General features: G+C 40.8%; 1 protein-coding gene across 5 annotated transcripts in view; it reads left to right on the top strand.

Moving 5' to 3' along the window:
- Positions 1-24,219, top strand: part of JADE3 (jade family PHD finger 3) — a 68,536-nt gene that overhangs the window by 22,891 nt on the left and 21,426 nt on the right. For all 5 annotated transcript variants that reach the window (XM_055701964.1, XM_055701966.1, XM_055701967.1 and 2 more), the window contains 3 exons: positions 10,499-10,558; positions 11,763-11,845; positions 23,334-23,491. In XM_055701964.1, coding sequence (XP_055557939.1) covers positions 10,510-10,558; positions 11,763-11,845; positions 23,334-23,491 — 290 coding nt within the window. In that variant the 5' untranslated portion in view covers positions 10,499-10,509. The remainder of the gene's footprint in view (positions 1-10,498; positions 10,559-11,762; positions 11,846-23,333; positions 23,492-24,219) is intronic.

The following is a 24,219-nucleotide window of genomic DNA, read 5'->3' on the forward strand; positions in this document are numbered from 1 at the left end:
GTGTGAAATGCTAGAAAATATAGTGGGATGTCAGTATGCAACCAATGATTTGGAATATTCCAAATATTATTTTGAGTTCTGGCTGTGACAGTACATTCCCTTTAATTGTTCCTATCCAATGGTCCCCTCAGTACCCTTTTTTTACTTGAGGAAAACTTTAGCATCCAGGTGGTTTATTTTCACCTTGTAAATGAAAAACATTTCTTGTCACATGAGGAAAGAAATTATCAGTTTAATATTTCCTATAGGAAAATATTTGTGTTCTGCTTTTTTCTTATCCTTTGAGTAGAATATAAAGACATAACTTGATGTTTTCTGCTTTTTGCAGTCCTTCAGGTTTTGTTAGTGATGCAGAATGTTGCAGCAAAGCAGTTAGCCTCTTCGAAGCATTACAAGCAAGAAATAAATGAGTCAAAACAGGTAAAATATTTAATGCAGGCTGCTGCTGTTAAGTCTTTTATTATTTACGATTTAGGAAACACAAAACAAGAACAGGGAAACCTACTTTGTTTATTAGCAAGTACCAACAAATTAACTGATTATTTTAAGCAAGTGTCTTGCAGGATATGAGAAATTTTGCCTATCTTATCAAGAAAAGTTGTTTTTCGTAATCCAAGTAGTACATGCGTTTCTAGATCCTTCGTTCTTTGATAGTATTTCCTGCCTGCATTCCTAGCTGTGATACGAGGTCCTTACCTGTGTTTTGTCATGATTGTATGCGTTGGTACAGCTGGAGAGCAGAGAAGATAAAAGCAGGCAACTGCTGGCAGCACCAGGCGAGATAGGGCAAAGTGGCAGCTTCACTTGAACTACTGTAATACTGATTATTGTCTAATTTTCAATTAAGTAGTGATGCTTCTGTGTTGGGGGATTTTGGGGGGGGGGGGGTTGTTTGTTTTATACCACCCCCCGCTTGGTGCAGTGCAATTTCATCACTGTATGACAGCAGGACAATACTTAGTGACATAGTGCATCACAGGGATTTTTTCTTCTGTTTGACTCCATGTGTGCATCTGCAGGAAGGGCAGCGAGTGGCAAGGTCGTGGGATATGTGCTTGGGAGACCTGGATGCAGCTGCCTGCTTTGCCGGGGGCTCCCTGTGTGATGTATGGCTGCTCTGCGCCACTGCTCTGAAATGTCAGGGCTTTCAGTGCTTGCTTAACATGAGCTTATCGTGAGGGTAGATACAGTAAAGACTGCAAAACACTTACAGCCAAGGTAACGTGAATCATACCAGTTCTTAAAATAGAAAGCCCAGCTAAATGCTCTCTGAGGTTTTTCTGCTCAGTCATATTGGTGAAGCATGTGCATGCTGCTCCTGTTTCTTGGCGCGCTTGTGACTGCAGTCTCCTTGCAGATGCAGTGCATGTGGCCCTCTTCGGGTGTCAAACCCCCTGGGCACAGGGAGCTCCTGGGCAGCCAGCTCTTTGTTTACCCATCTTAGCACTGGGTGTGATGACCGGATACTGGTCCATTTTTAGTAGCAGTACCTCCACGGCAGTCTTTCATCAAAGCAGACGTTGTCCTTAGCTTCATCTTTGTTGAGTAAGTACACGTGGGCTTGTGGGGTTTTCTTTCTTCTTTTGCTCCCTGGTTACTAGATGTCTCGGTGTTAATGTCAGGTATGAGTTTTCTTCTGAGAGAGTCTTGTGAAACAGACGACATAACAGCCAGTAACTGCACTGCCCCTGCTGAGGCCTCTTTGGTGCAGACAAACTCCCCAGGCACTTCTCCATGACGCTTGGTGCACTTGCCTGGTTAGAGGTCTGTATGTGAGCTAACCCCTGCCTGCTGGGAGTTTCCTTCAGGGATCAATTAGCTACCGTAGAGTTTCCCACAGCCTAACGCAAGAGGTAGTTTGTTTGTGTGACTGTGGCCTGAGGAAGCGAGAGCTGTGATGGCTTCCCTCTGGCAACATGGTGCTCCTCTGTGCCCTGAGGGCCTGCCTGCCCTGGCAGCCACCTCAGCCTCCAGCACTGACCTGCGGTTTGGGGGGGCGCGGGGGGGGCGCCGGGATGATGGTACTCTGCAGGTTGCCTGTGTGTTTAATACCGCTGTTGCTTTCCTGCTGGGAACTTCTTCCTCTCAGGTTGCCTGTGTGTTTACCACCGCTGTCGCTTTCCTGCTGGGAACTTCTTCCTTGTTTCATCCCACTGGGGGCTTTGTCGCTCCCTCAGGGAGGGCACCCCAGCCATGAGGCAGGCCTGGCTGGGGCAGGCAGAACAGGAGCACTGGTGGGGTGTTGTACCCCCTCAGCCACCTGCCGGCAGCAATACCAAGCATGGTACGCTGCTGAGGGCCATGGTTCCCTCTCGTGAGGGCCGTGGCTCATTTTGGCATTTCCCCTGACTGGGAGTGATGGCGGGAGGTGGGTGAGGAGTGTTCACCAGGCTGCACTGGGCAGACGTACCTCAGGTGGTTGGGCACAGCAGTGCCGAGCAGCACTGGGCTGGTTGTGGTTTCAGGAAAGTGCTTTTTTAATTCTATTTTAAAAGCACAATTTTGTTCAAACTCAGTATGGTATTTTGAAGGAAATATTTTTTTGTGTGTGTCCAAATCTCTGCTGCTGTTTTAAGAAAACAGTAGTTCTGTTAGTAAACAACTGGTGTAAAAACAGTGTTGTGCTCAGGAGCAGAAAGTAATTACAAGGACAGAAACAAGAGAGGAGCAGAAACATGTACGTATTGGTGTATTTGCTTGAATTAATGACAGTCTGACGTTGTTTATTTTTTTAAATTGATTCTGCCCAGATCGTTATCGTCTTTAGGATGCTAATGCTAAAGCTGCAGCGTTTAATGGGCAGAAATATTTCCATGTCAGCCTGGCCACCTGGCTGCTCTGTGTACAGGCCCAACGTGTGCAGCTTGCTTCAGAGAGAAAAATCGGGCTGCTCAGTCACTGCTGGGTGTTGAGGAAGCACAGGGAAGAGAGCGCGATTTAATTTCGTTCTAGCCTCTTGGAAAGTTTCTGTTGAGGTAATGGTGACGCTGTGCATGTTGCTGGTGACTTGCTTTTCTGAGAAGGATTTCTGATTTTTAACAAGCTGCTTGATATGAAGCGATTTAGCTGAAGGCCAGTAGTAGAAATCTGTCATGCCATCCTCCTGCACTCGCGGTGGGTCAACACACGGATGCAGCACTGGAAATTAAAAGTTGTACTTCTGTTTTCAAGGTAGGAAAGGCAGTTGTACTTGGGGGTGTGCAGTGTTTTACTGTGTCATCAAAGCATGTTATAAATGTGAAGTAGTATCACTTACCCTCTTTCTGTACTTGCAAAGCAAAATGATGGGCATTTAAGTGCTTTGCACTAGACCAAATGATGAATCATCATCGTAGAAGGGCACATGAAAGGATGTCAGGGTTCCCTTTTGGCCTATAATCCACAAATGTATGCAGGGGAGCAATTATATTTGGGGGTTCTTCATCCTAGTTTTATGATCTATCAGCTATCTTCAGTCCAGAATTTAACTATTTCAGGGGATAAGTCATGCTGTGGAAGATTATATTTTGGACTTCCCCCCCCCCCCTCCGCCCCGCCCTTATTTTTAAACTCACGGTATCCTTGTGGCAGCTGCCAACTTGCCTTATATAAAAAGGTAATGTATAAGGAAAACAGGGCTCCAGACTATGTCTAGTTGCTTTTGCACTTCATACAGACCCATGTTCTTAGCCAGATTTCTGTAACATGCTGTTCCTTACCTGCTGAAATTATATACCTAATGACAGAGGAATCTGCTGTTGCTGGTAGTGCTGCTTCTAAAAACTGGCACATTCCTCCTTTATTGAATTACAGATTATTTTGTTAACCAAGACTTAGAATGAAGTAGTGGCAAGAAAAGTTTTATTTTGTGGTAGGCCCAGTACAGAAAATAATTCAAGGTTTTATTTTGGGGTGAGGGGAGGATAGGCTAGATGTGGTCACTGTTACAGGGTTCTTAAGTAGAGTAGGGGTATATTACTAATTAAAAAAAAAAACATCTGGTTACAGTGAAATAAAGAAACAACCTTAAGGTTTTTTTGCTGAACTTCCTTTTCTGTGAATTGTTTAACCTTTCAAACCTTTTCAGTGCAAGTTCCAAGTGGGTGTTTTTTCCAGTTTATATAGCCTTTTTGTGAGATTGGATATGATATTAAAAAATAATAATAATAAACCCAAACACAAGTGATCTCTCTTTCTCTAGTTATTTGAAAGGTTGTATTAACTCTACTCATATTTCGTAATTTCCCTGGCAGTTGACTATGAAATTTGACCTATTTAAATGGTTTCACTGTACTACATTTCCTGGAGACCTTTCAAGATAATTTGCTTCCTAATCTAAATTTAACAGTTACATAAACCACATTTTGGAGACTTGGAAATTTCTACTTACTGCCTCTGCCTTTTTTTTTTGCCTTCCCCCCCCCCCCCCCCCACCCAGACAAGCCATATTGTAAAAATGTAAATACAGAATTTTAATCTGAGATTGCATGTAGCTTGTTGTTTGGTTTTCATACATAGAAGCAGTTTTTAATAAGATTAAGAAAGTAGGTTATTTTTTGTCCCACTTGAAAGTTTCCTTAGTGCTGTGGCCAATTCCATTTTTGTCAGTCTATTTTAAAACATGAAGAAATAAAATCTCACAGGTCTAGGATATATTTGCATTACAGTTCCTTGAATTTCTTGATTGCATTTTTCTTCTGTATATAGGTCTTAACAGGTACTGAGTAGCGTATGGGTATGTTTAACCTTTCTCTGCAACAAACTGAAGCCAGGAAGGAAGGACTGCTACTCCTTAGAGATGCTGTTTTGTTCAGAAATCTTGGCTGGATCTAAGGATTCATTTTGTACGCTTGTCACTGATGTCTTGCCTAATATGCTGTGTGAATTCAGACTCCATGAGATACCTCATCCTTCTTTCTGCTAACTCTTATTACTGATGAACTATGCTGAGAAATGTGTCAGAACAATAGGGTAGACTTAATAGTTAATTTGGTAAATTTAGTTGTTTAGTTGGACACAAACTGAAACGGGAAAAATGTTTGTTGCTGCTGTTTCTGCAGGTATTTGAAATGGAGTTTTGCTTTGAATAAAGCTCTGAAATTTTGTTAACTGTGTGCTGTTTACATATGCTGCTTGACTGATTTTTTTGAGTAATGCATGTTAACTAGCTTTTCAGAAATAGGAAGTCTCTTAAGTCAGCGCAACATTGATTTTTTTTCCTCAGAGAGATGAAAGAATGGTGGTAGAGGCAAGTGGCTGTTTCTTCTTCACTTCAGCAGTGCAGGTATTTGTGAATAAGCAAAAGGGAACAACCATAATTTAGAAATCATTAATTACTGAACATCTCCGCTAGATTTTTGGAAATATCAGTGTTACTTTTTTATTCAGATTCTTGCACATGCTGGCTGGTATCTTGATTACTCTTACCTTGGGATCTATGTTTAATTTCAGCCAGGTGAACGCAGGGTGGCTTTTTCTGGCTTTCCTTGAAAGTGCAGTGATCTGTTGGATCCAGCATTGGTTTTGGCTCTAGGGCAAAATTCCCAATATAGACAGCAGCCTGTTGGAAGCCAGGGAAGTGCTGGCAGCATGACGCTGCTGCCTGTGGCTGAGGAGACTGTTTCGAGGAGACTGTGTTTCCTGGGGTTATTTTTGGTTGAACACCTGGAGGGTTCAGGGCATCTTGGCCTGCGTTTGTGTAGTTAGGTGACAGCAGGGAATGAAGCCAATTTCCACACACCCCCCCCCTCCTTTTTTACGTTGTGGTTCTTGTCTTAAGCTGTTGTGAGCAGGTCAGGGATGTGCACACAACTATGGTTGTGTCAAGTCAGAAATGCAACAGGTGTGGAATACAGTTCAACTTTAGGAGCTGCTCTGGTAATTGATATTAAAAATGATGCCAGGATATGTTCCATTGCAATAATTGCCTGGAGAGTTGAGTATCTTTTTGCTTGCAACATGGTGATTTCTTAGTGTCGTTTCTGTATTTTAATTTTCATTTATAAGATCCCTGAAGGTGAGCATCTTTGGAATTAGTATATGTTGTCATACAAGTGATTGATCAGCTGTTAGTCCTTCTGTGGATTTTTTTTTTTTAAAAAAGAGGGCAAAAAAAGCTTCAGATCAAGACATGTTATGTTCTTATTTTTAATGATAATTTTTAAGGTCATCCGTGCTTGACCATAAGGCTTGAGCACATTTTGAACCCACAAAGAAAGCATGCCTACTTACTTACTTTTTAAGGTAGTGAGAATCATTACTCAGTGACTGGGAAGTAAGGATTTTCTTGGGGCTTTTTGAGGGCATGAGGCTACATACCTCTTCTGCTCTGCAACATTTTAGTGTTGAGTTGCTTTACACTCCTTGTTTTTCTTAGCTTGTACATTGGAACTGCTAGAAAGTTGAAATGCTAAAACTTAAGCATTTTCTTAATTCTCAGAATTCAAACAAAAAGTTCAACATGCACATTTGCAAAATGCCTGGGTGAGGATAACAGAGGTGAAAGGAGGCTGATGGTTCTAGCTGCTCACTGTCCCATTTCCATTATGTTCCTGATGGCTCTTTTTTTCTTTATAAGTACCGTCTATATGAGGCTGTATTTTAAATCTCTTTTTGAACTGTTCTGTGGAAAAAAGTATTTCTTAACTGTTACAAAAATTTACTAGATATGTCATTTTGTGTGTAAAAATAATACTGTTTACTTGATTCTCTTCTAGTGTTGTCACATACCGTTCATTATCACTGATACTCTGAAGTAGGAAATGGGCACTGTCAATCTCATTACTTTATTTCTTGCTTTTTGACTGTCTTGCACACATTGAAAAAAATTAATTGTGGTCCTTCATTCTAGGCTTTATTGTCATCATAGTTCTCAGAGGTGAAGTTCAAAAAGGGGAAAAGCTAGGATATATGAGAGACTGTACACATTTTTGTGGGATTTTTGATTATGCTTGTTTAATTTGGGTTTTTGATATGTATAGATTGTCCTTTCTACGTTTAGCCCTCTTAGGGATATATGTGTGTGTGTTCATATATTTATTTTTTTAACTCCTTCACAGTGCTTTGCAAGTGCTAAAACGTTAAAATGATGGAAGAAGCAGGAATTGAGGCACAGGGTTGTTTGCAGCCTTGCTCTGGAGCGTATCACCCAGTTATTGTCGTGTGAAGCTGAGGGACAAACTGAAGGCTTGGTGGGCTGCTTTGGGAGAATTGGACGGAAGTTCAGAAAGGTTGATATCTGTTTCTGTACTGTGGGGTCTGGCTTTGCAACTCCTGTCTTTTCTGAGCTGAACAGCTGCTGATTCTTCCACATCCTGCAAAGGCAGGTGAAGGAGTGAGATGGGAGCTTTACCACAAAACGGGTGTTATTTTGGGCTCCCTCTGTAATAGCTAGGGAGTGGAAACATCCTTTAGTGAGCCTTTCTGATGAGCCTTCTGCTTTGGGGTAGAAGTGATCTGGAAGTTTTGTGGCAGTCCCAGTGTACACAAGGACATAGCAAAGGAGTCTCCTATTAAAAACAAAAGTGAAACCCCCTTGAGAGGTGGTCCTGGCGAATGATGCTGAGGCTGTTACTCCTGCATCACGTGGGGGCATACATTGAACTCATAGCATGTTGGTAACTTTAATAACCTGTCTTACTGAACGCAGCACACCTGTGATTTGTTGTAGCTCTGTGGGCTCTAACTCACTGTTGTGGTTAATACTACTGCAAAAAATCAGGCAGGAATCCACTGTTATTACTGTTTGGGGCTTTTACTCTGAGTGACTGCTTTTTCTGTTTCTGTCTGCTGTGATGGAGGTGTAAATCTCTTGCCTGAGCTGCTGCAAATCCAGTTCTCAAATACAACTTTTTAATTTTGTTTAGTTTTGGTTTGTTTGGGGTTTTTTCTGCCTAAGTAGTTGTTGGCAGAGATGTGCCTTTGGTTCCGAAGTTCTTGTTACGCTTGCCCTTCCTGTGTAAGCTGACTTTGAAGTAGCCATCTCCTCTCTGCTTTCCTAGTCGCCCAGGCAGAAGTCCAGGCTTCCTGGGTGTTCTCTCCTGCAGTTGTGTCTCTCAACCTCGTGTTTGACCCTGCTTTAATTGAATGCTCATGTTGTGCTCTTCTGTCTTTAGTACAGAGTGGAAAGGTTTTATTGCTGCATGTTTATATAGACTGTAAGCGATGAGAATTGCCTGCCATAAGCTTTCAGCACCTTTTAACAACTGCTCAAAAATTCATCTGAACATAAAAACAAAGCAAGCAGCAAGCACTTGCATTTCTTGCTAAGACATGAAAGCAAGGAATACTACTCGGCATACCTAGATGCATCTTTTCATCATCTCCCAAACTCCTGTAACATGCCCAGTGGTCCATAAGCCTGGGTTGTTTGGAACTGAAGACTGCCAGCAGAGAAGCTGTTGCCAGGGGCAGAACCTGCTCCTTTTTAGGGAGGGTTGTATGCTCTGGGGGGCTGGGTTTGGCTGCTGGAGTGCAAGCTCTCGAATAGGCAGTACCATTTTATTTGCTCTTGATTAAAGTTAATGCCTTTTAAATTTCATGAGTTTGCAAGATGAAAGTCTTTTAGTCCTCCCCTCACTACACAGCAGTTAACTTCAAGTCTGGTGCCCCCCAAACATGCACAAAGACAAGCCCTTCAGGCCCAAGTGCCTTCTGCTTGTCGAACAGCTTTTGCCTAAGAGATTCATGGAAGTTTCTTCATCAGAACAGTGCCTGAACAAGCTACCTTATGTTGCTAGGTGGAAGAGAAGTCTCGTGGTGTTTTGGCTGTTTTGGTTTTGATGTTGCTCTTCTGTTGGACACTGGTCTTTGTATATAGCGTGGCTGCCTTGCCTCCCCCAAGGTTGCTTGAGCTGTAAGAAGGTGAATTAATATGAAAGTAATTGTTACATAACTGGAGTTTATAGCTTGCTTAAGTGATAACGAATGATACCTTTTGATGTCCCATCCTGTTGACCACTGTGTCTGTCTGTCCTCCCCCCAGGTTAAATACCTGGCTTGTAAATTCTGTATCTGCGTATCAAAAACTGCAGGCATTGCTTCCTGTTTCAACTTCCGTGAGCATGGGCAATGTCTTCTTGTAACAGATAGGTCAGAAGGATTGTTTTAAACTTTGAGTGATCATTGCATTTTGATTCAGTAAACTCACTCTCTTAAATATAAAGGCTGCTTAAAATTTCCAGTAAATTAAACATTTGTGCTGCAAACAACTCAATTGCAATCTCTTCAAGCCTTCAGGCAGACTTGTCTTATCTGGAAATCTTGTTTATCCTATGGTCTTTGGATAATCTCAAGACCCGTTGTACAGTAACTAATGTGGAGGGTTTATCAGATGGACTGTTCAGCTCTGTTGCCTTTTTTTTTTTTTTTTTTTCCCAATGGTATGTGGGTTTGCTTAAGAAATGAAGCTGCTTATGTTTCAGGTGTGGCCAAGCTGGCATTTCTAATACTGCAGGCATTTCAGGTTCAGCTTTCTGTAACCTACTTCATCCTATCTACTGCTTTAACAAAACAAAACACACACCACTACCACTCCCCCCAAAAAGTTGTCTATTCTTGCAGAATTGTTTTTCACTTCTTTTCTCTAACGATTTGCTCATTCAATCCATTAAAAAGATCAGAGTGATTTTCATTTACTATTATTAATTGTAAATGTATTGGTTCTTATTTAACAAATGTAACATTGAGTATTATAGAATGACAGGACTTAGGAGAATGTTTATGTATTCCTGTTGGCACATAGCGTATATAGCTGATCACTATTTTGATCTTACATTGAGGTGCAGAATTTTCTTCTTCCCTGTTCTCTGTGTGTGTTACATGTTCAAAAATTGATTTCAGAAAGCTCTATACCTTTATTTTTAATGGAACTGGTGCCACACCATGGAAGAATTTCTCAGCAATACCCATGATCACTTCTCAAACTTCTGAAAACCACACTTCTTGTGAAACTAAGGAATGATCAGATGATTTAAATTAAATGGCATCAGTCACCGTTTTCTGTGATTGTCCCTATCTAAAATCTGGTTTTTGTTTTCAATGGATGCCTTTGGCTTTTTTGGCACCCCCCACCCCCACCCCGCTTTTTTAAGGTAAGTTGGGTTTCTAAATCCTTGCCTTGCTGTGTATCCACCTTATTTCCTGGCCTCCACCCGTCTCTCAGCTAGCGACTGCCACCATGGCAACTCTTTCTCTGGCTGAACAGATGGGACATTGAGTCTCCTCTGAGAGCAGAGCGCCCTGCTGGGAATCAGCTAGCAGGTTGCACTCCTCTCTGCAAAATGTAAAGCAAGCTCTGCCCGGCAGAGGCATGCTGGTTTTGAGGGTGCTCGGTTTCATAAATAATACTGTGGTCTAATAGTTACTTGTAGAAATAAAACATAGTGGCTGAACTGGGTTTATTTCTGTGCCTGAAAGCTCTTCAGAGGAGCTTCGCCTCTAGTGCAAAGAGCTTGGCGTCAGCCAGCAGCAGGTGATTTTCTGGTAGAATGGTTGCCATCAACTTTTTTTTTCTCTTTAGGATGCGTCAGGATGAAACGCCACAGGCATCTAAGCACCAGTGACAGTTCAGACAATGAGAGTAAGTAATACCTACTAGTTTTATTTCGGTCTATCACCCCCTTGTGGTTTCCTTCTGTGGTTTGAGGGCAAACTGTTTCACCTCTTATCATTACAAAAAAAAATGTTTCTTGCTTGATTTTTCTTTTCCTTTTTTTTTTTTTTTTCCCCCGCTCTGTGGTCTTTGGTATTCTGAATCCTGTTACAGGAGGAAAAGGAGGTGAAGGATCCTGTAAACCTGGGAGGAGTTTTGAGTCTACGTAGAATTCAAAGAGAAACTCGTATGCCTTTCCGTTTCAGAGTTGGGAAAAAGAAATCTGTAATTACATATAAGTTTTGCTGTCCAGGGTCCTATTTTGTAATTATTTTTTTTTTAAAAGGAGTTGTGTTGTCTCTTGTTGTGCAGAGCTTCAACTTTGAAATTATTGGTGGTGGCAAGCTTATTTGAGCATTGATATGTTAGAGTTATAGATAAGGTAAAGTTATAACCGGTATATTGATTGTTATGTTATCTTATACTGGTTCGTGATCTATTCCACTTTAGTCTGTTATACAATTTAATAGTTACATTGTAAATGTTCCTTGGCACACAATCTGCCTGAGGTTGCATCTTCCCTTTTTATCTGCAAAAAAACCACACCCTGTATGGCAGGGTCTTGTTTTGTTTCTTGTAAACCTGTAGCTATCTAGTAATTCTGTACATAATGATGATTAATTCTCATATTCGTTGTAAGTCATCAACGTACCCTGTACTGAAATAACATTTTGCCCAGAAATGTCTAGACATCACACGACAGGGTTTTTTTGCATCTCTCATCAGCATGCCTTAGTATCATTGCTTTTTTGTTTGGTATTTTTTAGCACTTGCAAACTCTGTCCTTGAGTTTGCTCCTCTTTCCACTTTGTTAGAAAGGAAATGAAGGAAAGTGGTCTGCCTGCTTGTTTCTGTTTGCTCATGCTTGTACTGGGCAGAGTAGAATGTACCCATAAACTCAGTGTGCTGTGGTTTTACAAAGAATGAGTGGAACAGGAGGAGCTGTACTCAAGCCTACAGGCTGCCTAGGAGTTTTCTGCCCACATCTTGTCAAAAATTACGATAATTCAGGAGACTGGAGTGCCTTGTGTTTTACTGAAATATTAAAATAACTGAAATGGGCTAGAATGGTCCTTTTTATCTCTCTCTCTCTTTTTTTTTTCTTTCCTTTTTTTTTTTTTTTTTTAAACAGGTCCTTCCACTTCCTTTTCTTCTTGTTCTAAATACAGGAGCAAGTCAAAAACACCAGCAAATGAACAAAAGAAACCTGCTGAGGTAAGAATCAGGGTTAAAGATTGGTCATTGGTAGGTTTTTTGTTACATAGTTTTTATGTTTTTAAGCCTTGAAATCATGAGCTTTGAACTAGTGCCAGTGAGTCCTTTTGTCACCTGTCAAATTCTCTGTGAAACTGTGTTTTCCCCAGTGTGCAAGTATTACAGGAGCTCTGGTGTTTGATGTCCCAAAATGACTTCTGGCATTTGCAGACAGTAACATGTAGATCTTTCTTCCCCTGAAATTTAGTCTCATTTTGAAATTGAAAAGCTGGGATGGCCTTACCATATGAGCGTGTGCCACAGAAAGAAGTGGTTCGTGTGTATGTGTCTGGGAAAGATACTTCCTTTCTGCATTAGGATAAACCAGTGGGACACTTAAGTGGGCAGAGTATGTATAAATAGTGCTTACTCATCTTCTGCCGGTTTGTCACTCTTGGCTTCTTACCTTCAGTAAAGCTTTTTTACTTTGCCATCCCCTAGGATGTTAGGACCTCTCCACCTATCGCCACTGTCACTGGTTCTGTATTTCACCAATTGAGATAATGGCATTTATGCACAATCTAGTGATCAAATCCATCCTATCAGCTATTCCACTGGTAGCCCTATTTGGGGAGGATTTGTTGGCTGCCTTCTCCAGATCTGATGTTTTCTTTCTTAAGGGCTGAAGTTAAATAATAACTGCAAATGGGAGAAATGTATCTTGTGGCTAATTCCGCTTGCTTGCTATCACATTCCCTCTGAATGAGTCCTTTAGCGTGTAGTATGGCTGTTGATGCCCGAGGTTACTGAAAGGCTGACAAAACTGACTTTGCATTTCTAGAATTTAAAGCTGTGAGTAATGTCCCAGAAGCAATTTTGTGTACTATACCAGCAGTTTTTTACCTGCTTAGATACTACTGTGAGAGATTGCATAAACTATATAGATTGTGCTCATATAGCAAAAGCTGTTTGGCAAACATACTTCATGCTTCTTTTCTAAATGCTGCTAACTAGATGAGTTTGGTTTGGTAAGAACAAGGTAAATGTTACAGAACGTGTTCTTTCTTTGGAAGCTTAATTTTTATCACAAGTTAATTGAAGAAAACTCACTGATGCATTTCTAAAAGAGAATTTTGCCATGAGTGTTTCAATAAAAGCAAAATTGGCCAGAACTAGCTACACAGTGTTTTATTTACAGCCACCAAAAAGGTTAAGAAAAGCCTACTATGCTTTTTACCTTTAAAATGTTCGTCTGAGGATTACGGTTCTATAAGAATTTCAATCTTAAAACAGCTTGCAGCTACTAAGGTCTTGTAATTGTTGCTCAAGTTTGCCTATGCATTAGCTTTGTTACTAGCCTATCTGGGAAAATGGGAACTGAAACACATATGCTGTCAGTCTTGTTGCTGTTTTAAATACACTTCAGTGCTAGTGTCTTACCAATCCATTCTTTTTCTTTCTGCCCACCATCCAGCTTTCTTGTATCTCTTCCTCTTATGGATTGTCATATTACTCTTTGCTTTGCATTTGCTGTCTTTATGTGCATGTTTACATTATTAACAATAATTATGAAGATGTGGTCCATGTATATAGCATGCAAGTGTTCTGTTTGGTAATTTCTAGGAATTAAAATGAGCAGTATTTTCGGTTCTTCTTCTTGAGATCTTCTTTGCTGCTTTCTACCTGTTCCAAGACAAAATCTTGAGCCCTTTAATACTTGGAAATATAAAACTTTGAGGAACAAAATCCGGAATATACACTTGGAATTAACACTGTGTTTCATAGCATCATCCTTACAGTAATACTGGCATCTTTTTGTCATCCTTCCTTTAAGATCACCCTCCTAGAAAGAAAGAAAAAGGAAGGGGTAGGGAAGAAAGAAAGAAATCTCAGACCTTAGAATACGTCCTCTTCTGCAGGAGTGTACCAAGTATAATATTTAAAACAACTGACAAAAAAATAAAGTCCCCTGGGAAAAAGTGTTGTGGTTTAACCCCAGCTGGCAACCAAGCACCACGCAGCCACTTGCTCACTCCCTCCCACCCAGAGGGGTGGGGAAGAGAATCGGAAAGGAATGTAAAACTTAATGGTTGAGATAAGAACAATTTAATAATTTAAACAGAATAAAAAGGTAAGAACAACAACAATAATAATAATTATAACAATTATAATGGAAAGGTGGGGAAAAGGATAAAATCCAAAGGAAAAGGGAGAAAGGAAAACAAGTGGTGCACAGCACAACTGCTCACCACCCGCTGACCGATGCCCAGCCAGTCCCAGAGCAACAACCCCCCTGCCCCAGCTAACCTGCCAGGTTTATACACCAAGCATGACGTCCCATGGTGTGGGTATCTCTTTGGCTGGTTCAGGTCAGCTGTCCTGGCTGTGTCCCCTCCCAGTCTCTTGTGCCCCTCCAGCCCTCTGGCTGGCAGAGTCTGAGAAACCGAAAAGTCCTTGATTTAGTATAAACATTACCCAGCAACAACTAAAACCATCAGTGTGTTATCAACATTGTTCTTGCATCAAAGCCAAAACCCAGCACTGTGCTAGCTACTAAGAAGAAAGTTAACTCCATCCCAGCTGAAACCAGGACAGAAGGGGAATGGAAGGAAAGGTGGCAGTAATGCTTACTACTGCTTGTATGTAAGGCTCTTGGCTGTCCCTCCGGTTTTTCCTTTCCTTCTGCTAGAAGCAAGCACTCCTTCTCACCCTTGGAAAGCATATGCCAGAGAGTGTATTACATGAAATGCTGTTGTCAGCAGAGCATTGAAATTGATTATTTATGCACCAAGTGGTGACAAGAGTGTAAAGCGAAGACTGAAAAGAGACCCCACTGCACACGCTTCCAAAAATCGTGTTGTAATTCCACAAGGTTTTTGTAGTAATAGTTGTCTAATATCTGTTAGATAGAAATTTAAAATTTCAGGCTGACAGCATCCCTTTAGCAAGGACTCTTTAACAAGTCGGCATTGCTCTCCTTTCATTCACCTCTGCTTGCCAGGCAGCAGGCTGTTTCTTGAGTTAGTGATGCAGAAAATCTAAAAGGTCAAAGCTATAAATAGCTGTTTGAGAATATTTTTGCTCGTGGTCTTTATACATTAATTTTTCTTTTATGCCAGTAAGCCCAGCTTTCTCAATTAAATTGCACATGAATACATAGGCTTTTTTCCACTTCCTCAATCATCTCCAGCCAACCCAAGTACCTGGGTTCTCTTTCCAAATAAAAGCTGGGTCTTGGTACTGTGACCAACGAGCAAGTTAGCGTATCTGTCAGTTGCTTCACAGGACTTGTCTGTATGGGTCTTGGTCCTCTGTGGCCACCCATAAAAAATGACGAGTGGCTACAGTTGGACTGCTCTGCCTTGAATTGTTTCCCAGGTGCTTCAGAATTGAGGTGGGTGTGGGGATGGCCTCAGTGGAGTAAGGTCATCTGGTGTTACTGCAGGGCAAAGGGGTGCAGTGTTAGAGGGCAAATGTCAAAGCCTGTTCTCAGAGCCTGATTTATTTACCCCTGGGGTTTACATCAATGCAGAAGGGGTATTACTGGGTTGGATCTGGGCTCTGCTTATCTGTTGTGCTTTAACCCTAGCTAGTAATCGAGTACCACGCAGTCGCTTGCTGACTCCCCCCTCACCCCAGATGAATGGGGAGGAGAGCTGGAAAGGAAGGTAAAACTCGAGGGTTGAAATAGGAACAGTTTAATAATTGAAATAGAATAAAAATGAAAGAACAGCAATAACAATGATGACAATAACAGTTATAATGAAAAGAGGAAGGGAAAGAATAAAATCCAGAGGGAAAGGAGGAAAGAAACACGTGGTGCACAGTGCAACTGCTCACCACCTGCCGACTGGTGCCCAGCCAGTCCCTGAGCAATGATCTGCCCGCCCTGGCCAACCCCCCAGGTATACATACCAGGCATGGCATCCCATGGTATGGAACACCTCTTTGGCTAGTTCGGGTCAGCTGCCCTGGCTGTGTCCCCTCCCAGTTCCCTGTGCCCCTCCAGCCTTCACTAACAAGCCTGAGGAACTGAAAAGTCTCACATCAAAGCCAAAACACATCTCTGTGCTAGCTCCTAAGAAGATAATAAACTCCATCCCAGCTGAAACCAGGACATTATCCCATTATCCTTCTCGGGGAAGAAGGTGAGAAGGCAAGCCTGTAACAGTACATTTGCAGAGTGTGATGTTTCTCTACATAATTTCAAAAGCAAGACTGTGGCTCTTGGTGCTCCCTTTCTGGATTACGATCTTATCACAAACTACTGAAACGGTGACTTAAAAAATTCTGCTATTAGGTTAGCTTTAGCATTGACTTCAAATAAGTCAATTGTGTTAAGGTTTCAGGCACACCAGTAGTATAAATCATGAGTTTTTCAGACCTGTATGATTTTGTTGGCCACATGCCATTTGTGGTGTTGCCCCTTACGGATTTAAACGTAGACAGGAGGGGCTCGCAGGCCTAAGCAGTAGGCTGTGTGGGAGTAGCAGGGTGGGAGGCATTTGGATGTCTGGCTTAGCATGAAGCCTGTACTTCGCAGTTTCCTGTCTCCATGGAAGCTGCAGCAGAAAATGATGGCAGAGAGTTGGAATTGTTTTCGCAGGGAAAACTTATTAGCTTGGACCATCCTGAATGACTGACCATTTCTTTTCTTTTAGGCTAGTGGAGTCACAAAAAAGCCTGAGAGATCTTTTGTGATGCTCAAGCATGTACATGTTTTGTGGGGTTTTTTTAATCTTCTGTCCCTCTTGAAACTGTAAAGGAATTAAGTTAGCATTTTCCTTTTTTATAACGCTTCCCATATAAGATGGCAGTATTCTACTTCTCTTTGCAAGTAGGTGTTTGAATCTCGTAGCAATAGTAGTTTTTAATCCCTCATTGCTGATAGCGACAGCTGTGTTATCATGTGAAGTGTAGCTTGTCTTCTACAAGTAAATGGTCTGCTTTCATTACTTGAGTATGTGAAACTTTTTTTAGGCATTTAACTGCCACATAAATCATAGGTCTTGATCCTGAGGAGCACCCTGCAAGGCTAGATTCCTGGCAGAAAATGGATTCTTGTGCAGTTTGAAAGTAGTTGGGTTTATTCTGTGAAGGAATGGGCAATGTGGTTAAATCATACTGCTTCGCATGTACCGTGTGTAATAGAATAGGAGACCATTACCTTTATGCACATGCTTACCTTAAAAAAAATTCTGAATTAACTTGGACATCTGTACAGGCTTCTCAAGACCTATGGCAAATGTGCCTTATGCATTTCAATGAGCTGCTTTTTAGCCTGCTTCAGTTAGTTGATTAAAAGAACAAAATTTTACAATACTTTTATGTAAGTTAGAGGTACAACCTTGCTGGTTATTTTTATGATCTTTTTTTGCTTTGAGATACCATCTCAGGCTATTTGAACTCTTTAGCAAGCGGTGACCCAAATGCGTAAGGGCATGGAAGAGCTTGCTTGTGAAAAGGCTGGGGTGAAAAGGCTGAGCTATTTTCCATTTGGAAGTAAATGAGCAGGTGTAACAGTAAAGTATGAGTGGTCTGGAAGGAAGAGCTTGCTTGTGAAAAGGCTGGGGTGAAAAGGCTGAGCTATTTTCCATTTGGAAGTAAATGAGCAGGTGTAACAGTAAAGTATGAGTGGTCTGGAAACGGCAGAGCTAGAACTTCAGTCCAGCCTGTCTTTGTGATGGAAGAAATGGGCAGAAAAGGTAGAAGCAGGGGCTGGTGAGTGAGGCCAAAAGTTAGGAAATCTGTAGCAATTAAAAGGATATCCTTTCCGTGCATCATGTAATTAGACTGAGGAGCTCATCTGCTACAGGAAGTTGTTGAGACTGAGTATTAAACAAGATTAAAAAAGGAATTGGACAGATGATAACGAGTACAGATTTTTCTAAATATCTGTATAAATTAATACCATTTTAAAAATTGATTGTTAGGATTAATCCCCAAATCCGAAGCTTATATCTGATTAGCAACCAGAAGGAAACTTGATGTGTTCTTGCACATTCTTCTGGCTCATGAGATGCTGTCTGAGATGTGATGTTAGGTGGGGTTGATTTAGTATCTGATTTCCTGGCTGTTCCTATACATCCTTGTAAAGGAGGCTAAGAAAATTCACGGTTATTTAAAAGAAAAGTACAGTATTTCATTCACTTGCGTCCTGGATAATTCATAAAAGCAGTTTTAGGGAGTAGAGGTTCAAACATTAGTATTCACTGCAGTGCATGTCCAAATTGTGTGGATGCTTGAGAACTACAGATTTAATGCTACACTTGATTACTGTCTGTCCCAGCTTTTTTAACATCTTAAGTTTTTCAATCCAGTCAGTATACATGCCTGGAACTGTAGCTTCATTTCTGTTTTAAAATTATGTTGCTTTTTATTTACTTTCCTAGCACAAAAACCCCAGCCAAACAGAAAACTGCCCTGTTTTGAGTCTCCAGAGTGCTCTAAAATAAAGTACCTTGATTCAGAAACCGCATGCCCATATTGCAACGTATTAACGAGAAAAATTCAACCTTTCTGTGATGAGCCCACCATATTTTGTCCTTGGAGCTTCATCCTCCATAAATGGGCAGTCTTTTGCACATACTGTAGAACATCTATATAAAGGTATTTGTATAGATATAATTAATCTATGCTTAGATACTATGTGGCTATATTATACTTGTAGTTGGTCATATTATAATTTGACTTTTGTTTGATTATTTACAAGGTGATTTTAGGTGTAAACTGCTGCTTCTGAAGTATTAGATTTTGGTGAGGGTGTTCTTCGTGAGAGCTACAATAGCAGAGTAAGCTTTAAGCTTTATGGGTGCTTGTGGGAATAAAAGTTACTAGATCCTTTCAAAGGTGAATAAAAAAGAGACTACTGGACCCCAAACACGATGAAAAACCCTGGTGTAATTTACTTTACACTTTACAGAAAGTGCCCACTGTGGTTTGAACATTTGGCACCTGGAATTTCAAAGCTGGCCTTCAAGGTGGGTTGCGAAGGAGACCAAAAATCCAGGAAAATACTAGCTGTTTTAGCTTTCTCTGGTTGGAGAGGGTATTGGCCCTCATTCCACATGGTTTTCTGTAAAAGATTTCTGAGAGTATACTCTTGTGGGAGTACAGGACAGGACGTAGTAATTTCTTCCTGTGTTTTTAAAAATCATGGTGCTCTGTTTCTAACACAGTGGGTCTTCTGGGGGGGCCCTAAGCAGTGGGCACCTAGCATGAGCAGTGTGTGTTGCTGACTCACTTGGGGCTCTGCTGGGAGCAGGGGAAGCCTTAGGACTGAAGCGATTACATACAATCCAGCAGAAATCCTGCTTTGATTTTAACAACACAGCAGTTAACCCATAATTTACTTCAACCTTTGAGGTGTGGTTCCCAGTGGTGGCCTAGGTGCCTGTGACAAGTGGCTTACCTTTGTTTTGGGGGTTTGTAAGCAAATGGTCAAAGTACTGGAAAGCTCAGAGTGTGTCACAGGAAGAAATACTGGTTTTCTTTCCATTTTAAGAGGTAGCACAATCTATTTGTTTTCCCTCACACATGCATTTGGGCAAGATAGGGTGAATGAGCAATAGCATCGGTCAGCTTCAGTAGTATCTTGCAGAGGGGTATTGGAAAAGGTATTTGACTCTTCTAAATGTGGTAGGTTTGCAGTGGTCTTGAACAAAAGGTGGCTGCAGTCTGTGCAGATCTGATGTTTGACTTGTTCAATGAAGATAGGGTTTGTAGAAGGCTGTTGTATAGTCAAGACCCATTCTCTGTCTTCAGTGTTAATACTTCAGTGTAATTCTCTGTAGCATTACTTGTATCATCCCTGGTATCTTTAGTGTATAAAAATATTCCACACAAAATCGTGTTCTTTGTTTCACAGGCTTGATTTATTCACAGAGTAAGCACAGGAGAGTCCTTTGAGAAAGATTATGTAATGGATTTTCATAGAGTGCTTCCAGAAGGAATTTGGGTTGAAGTCACAGACAGCTTTTGATGAAGCATTTACAAACAGGTTCTAAGAAGTTAATTTTTTTTTACATACTCTTCTAACATAATTTCCAAATAAGACTCGTAAGTCTGAAAAACAAATAAAATGTATGAACCATATCTCTCCTTCCACAGCTCTGTGATATTGTTGTTGCTTGGTGCATTAGTGCCATGGGGGAGCAGAGCATCCTTATTTCTGGAGAATTTTTGTAGAATTTAGCTTTTGAAGGCTTTAGAGTTGTGGTGCATCTCTGTAGGAGGTGACTAGGACGTTCTTATTGCCTTAGCAAAACAAGGCAGACTTCTACTGCAGAGCAAAAAGCTAATCTTGACCAAAGAACAAGGTCTCTTCTAGATTTAAGCCCCAGCTCTAAAGCGTAAAATAATTATTAGTCTCTCAACAAAGTGATGATGACTATTATTACTACATAAGCAAACACATTTTTCATTGACGTCATTAGCTGAAAGTACTGCACCGTTTTCAGCTGAAACTAAAAATTCCTGGTAGCAAAATCAAATGACAAGTTCAGACCAAGCAGTCTTGCATGGTAAGCAGGGCTAAAACTCATCTCTTCTTTCATGCTTTCAATTGCTGCTTTTTCTTTTTTCTTTTTTCTTTTTTTTTTTTTTAAATCCCACTGTCACAAAGTAACTTTAGCAAGTACTTACAGTGCTGGGGAATTTCCCATTTTTGTGTGTGTGACCTGGCTCCGCTAGCTGTGGTCAATTGTAGCTCAGCTGTGCAAGGCCCTTCTCTATCATGGTAAAGACATGCAGAGCTAGCTGAGTCTGCTCTTGAGGAATGATGTGTCCAAATGAGAATGCTTTATTAGCCTAGACATGGCATGGGTCTTCTCAAGATGTGTGATACTACAGATTATATTAAAATAAAATTGAAGGGTTATGTTTTATGTATGGTAAGAAATAGAACTGCTTTTGGGTAACCGAAGGATGACCACTGCACTTTGTGGGGTAACTGGAAGTGAAGTTGGTCCTTGCCAAGAGGAGAGTATGTGCTGTGGAGCGGACTAGCTGTTGCCAGTTGGATAGTTAGTAAAGGAGCTGCACTGGTTTTGAAACAAGTGTTCAAAAAGAAACAACCATGAGGAAAAGCTGGGTATCTAAATCCTGAAGGTGTGTGTCTGCTCTTCATTGAGTTGGCTTAGTTCATAGCCTTGAGGCTGACTGCTGAGGTAAAATTGACTTGATTTGTCAGAAAACTCTCTTTGGGACCCCTGGGTGTTTTGGTTTACTTCCACAACAAAGGAAATACAGAGTGAGTGTTCTCATACACTGTCCTCTGAGAGTATTTTACTGTTGGAAGACCCTGCTTGGCCAGACATGAAGAAATAAAGAATGATGAGGACTAGAGATTATTCCAATGATTCCAAGCATCTGCAGGAAATAAATACTCACTTGCACTATTATCACAGGTATGAATAGGCAGTTCTTAGGAACTGGTCTCTTGGTCAAGTTTTGGGGTTCCTTCAGATTTCAGCAGTTACCTTTATATTGGTTAAATCTCTGACCTTCGGTGGTAGCTCTACTGTAAATTTTAGAAAACTTAATATTGTGGCATGGTGATGATGTGGTCAGTACTGTACAGCAGTCAGAAAAACAACAAAAATCCAGGGGATTTGTGCTCTAAAAATAGCAATGATACAGTTCACATACATAATGGATGATCAGAAGATGACTTTGCTGCTAAGCAATGTAGTTATAATACTGATGCCTTTAATAGCATTTTTGATCTAATGCTTAAAAAATAGTGGGTTTGATATGAGGCACTCTACTTCTATATTCCGTCAGTGGCTTAAAAGGTAGTTTGTAAAACACTTAGATAAATTTTAAGGAATATCTTTTCTGATAATTAAACCAGTCATTGCACTACTTATTTATTGGATTGTTTTTTCCTTCTGGAGTCCTTTTGGAATTGTCCCATGTTAGTGTTTCTCATAATCCTGGTTCTGTATCTGTAACACAGAAAATGAAAATACCTTTTAAGTGGCACAAATAATTTTACTTTTTTTGTGTGTTCACATACTGCTTGGGAAAAAGTGGATGCTTGCAGTCTTAATGCTTTCACTGTTGTCATTCAGATGTTAATCAGGCTGGTTAGGTACCTGCGGAGTTTTACACAGAAGACAACAGTGAACAGTCTGGTCTGACCCAGAGCAGATAACACAGCAGCAGCAAGAGAGCCTTGAGTCTGGGTGTTGAGTTCCCTCAGTCAGCTTGCTCTCCTGGCAGCCCATGTGAGATGTGGTTGTAGGACATAATGAAGTAACACCGATGTTCCAGGTCACCCGCAGCCTATTTCAATACCTGTTTTTAGCATAGAGCCTTTTTTAATAATGTTTACTTGATGTTTTCCAAGAACAGCTGAGAATTTTTGCAGTAAGCATAACCGGTCTGGTGCTGTCAAATTGAAAAGGGTACATGAAGATATTTGGCTCTGAGATATTTTATCACTCTTCTGGCTATAAAACTGAAATAGTAAGAAGAGAGTTCAACCTGCCACAGCTTTATTACAGGGATATTTTCCGTTTCATTTTATTGCCCTTTGAGGATTTGATTTCTCGTTATGATAATACAGTTAATTAGTTGTGATGTCTCCCTAACACTAAGCCATAGTCACTCTTTTGCTTTTATGAATGTTAAACTGGTGCATTGTAGCAGCAGAGGAAAAAAAAATTACAAAAGATGCAGATGCCTTTTATTTAAATTGCTTGCATCTGTATTTGACAGACATTGACATTAAGTAAGCTTTGACATGACTGATAATTGTGTTTGTATGCTTGTAAAAACAAAATCCTCTTGAGCCAAGAGTTGAATGTTATGGCTGGAGGACTGTCAGTCGTGAGTTTGCTTTGTTTCATGATGGCGCGTTTCATTGCGTAGGTTTGCTAAAGGATGCTGAGGCTGGATTGTGCCTGCATCGCTGGGGTTCAGGCACAGAGCCACACAGGTCTTGTGTTTCAGCAAAGGCAGCTGTTCATCTTTGATCCCAGAGATCCTGACCAGTAAAACTTCAAGTGGTTTTAATAAACGAAGAAGTGCCTATACATCAATTTCGCCATGGCAACTGTTCGTAGCCCATGATGAATATGACAGTTTAAAGTAGCTAAATTGAGCGAAAGAAAAGGATATGCTACCTTGTGTCTAAGTTGGGGTAAAAGCCTACAGAGTGACAAGTAAAATAAGTCATTTGAAAGTGATAGGGTGAGGAGTCTTAAATCAGACCCAGGCCTCCTTTCCTCTCTCCCTGGTCACCTGTAACGGCCTTCTTCCTTCTGATTAGCGTTCGGGCAACAGTGTGCTTTTGAATTAGCACAAACTTGTCATACCGCACCTGATAACACTGAGAGTTAATAATGTAGGTAATCTCAAGTTTACTAGTTTATATGATGATACTCTTTTTAAAAAATTATCAAGGTATATGCATTGTTTCAGTGTGAATTAAGAAAAACACCTACTGCTTCCTTTGACACAACACTCTTTCTCAAGCCACTCTTTTCCCTGGTGTTTCTTGCAGGTGTTCCGCAAGGATCTCATTAGTGCCATGAAACTACCAGATTCTCACCATGTCAACCCTGATGAATATTATATCTTTGCGGACACGTGGAAACAAGAATGGGAGAAAGGGGTTCAGGTTCCAGCCAGCCCAGAAACTATTCCACAGCCTTCTCTCAGGTAATGGCGATCAGAAACAGGTCACATGCAAGAAACATCAATTTGGAGAAGGTGGTCTCTCAAAGTAGGTTGTCTGAATGCAGTCACCTTTCCTGTGTTATTACGGATAAATCTCCAATGCAGCAGCCTTCAGGCATGTTCTTAAACCAAACAAGTACCAATTTTTAAAACATTTCTGTGAATATTTTTTATGTGAAGAAAATCAACTCTATGCCAGCTGAAACCAGGACACACTTCAGTCCAGATCTGGTTCTATCTGTACACTGTTAGTGTATCTACATTGCAAGTTTTGAAAAGGAGATCTCTTCCTGAGTCACATGGTGCTATGAGTTAAAAACTTTTCTCATTTGAATATGGTGAGTTTAATAAATTAAAAATAAACACAAATCTTACACATGTTACTTGAAAGGCTTCCCTGTGAAGCATGATGATACAGAGCAGTAGGCATGCAGTATTTAATGATACCTGATGAAGTTACTCACTTGTTCATATAGTTTAATTTTGGTTATTGTTGCTAAAGCTTTAACCCTTTCTGCCTTCTCTCACCACAGCTGCTTAACTTTATAGAAGTTCAGTGATCTCTGTTTCAGGAAATAGATAAATAATCTTTTGTTCTCTCACACTGTGCTTAGACTAGGAAAACGCAACACTGTAGTCCTGCAGCTCTTCCTGGTGGAAACAGAGTATGTTTCAATGTAGAAATGTTATTGCCAACATGGTCTTTGAGA

This window comes from Falco cherrug, chromosome 2, assembly GCF_023634085.1.
Source record: "Falco cherrug isolate bFalChe1 chromosome 2, bFalChe1.pri, whole genome shotgun sequence".
Lineage (NCBI taxonomy): Eukaryota > Metazoa > Chordata > Aves > Falconiformes > Falconidae > Falco > Falco cherrug.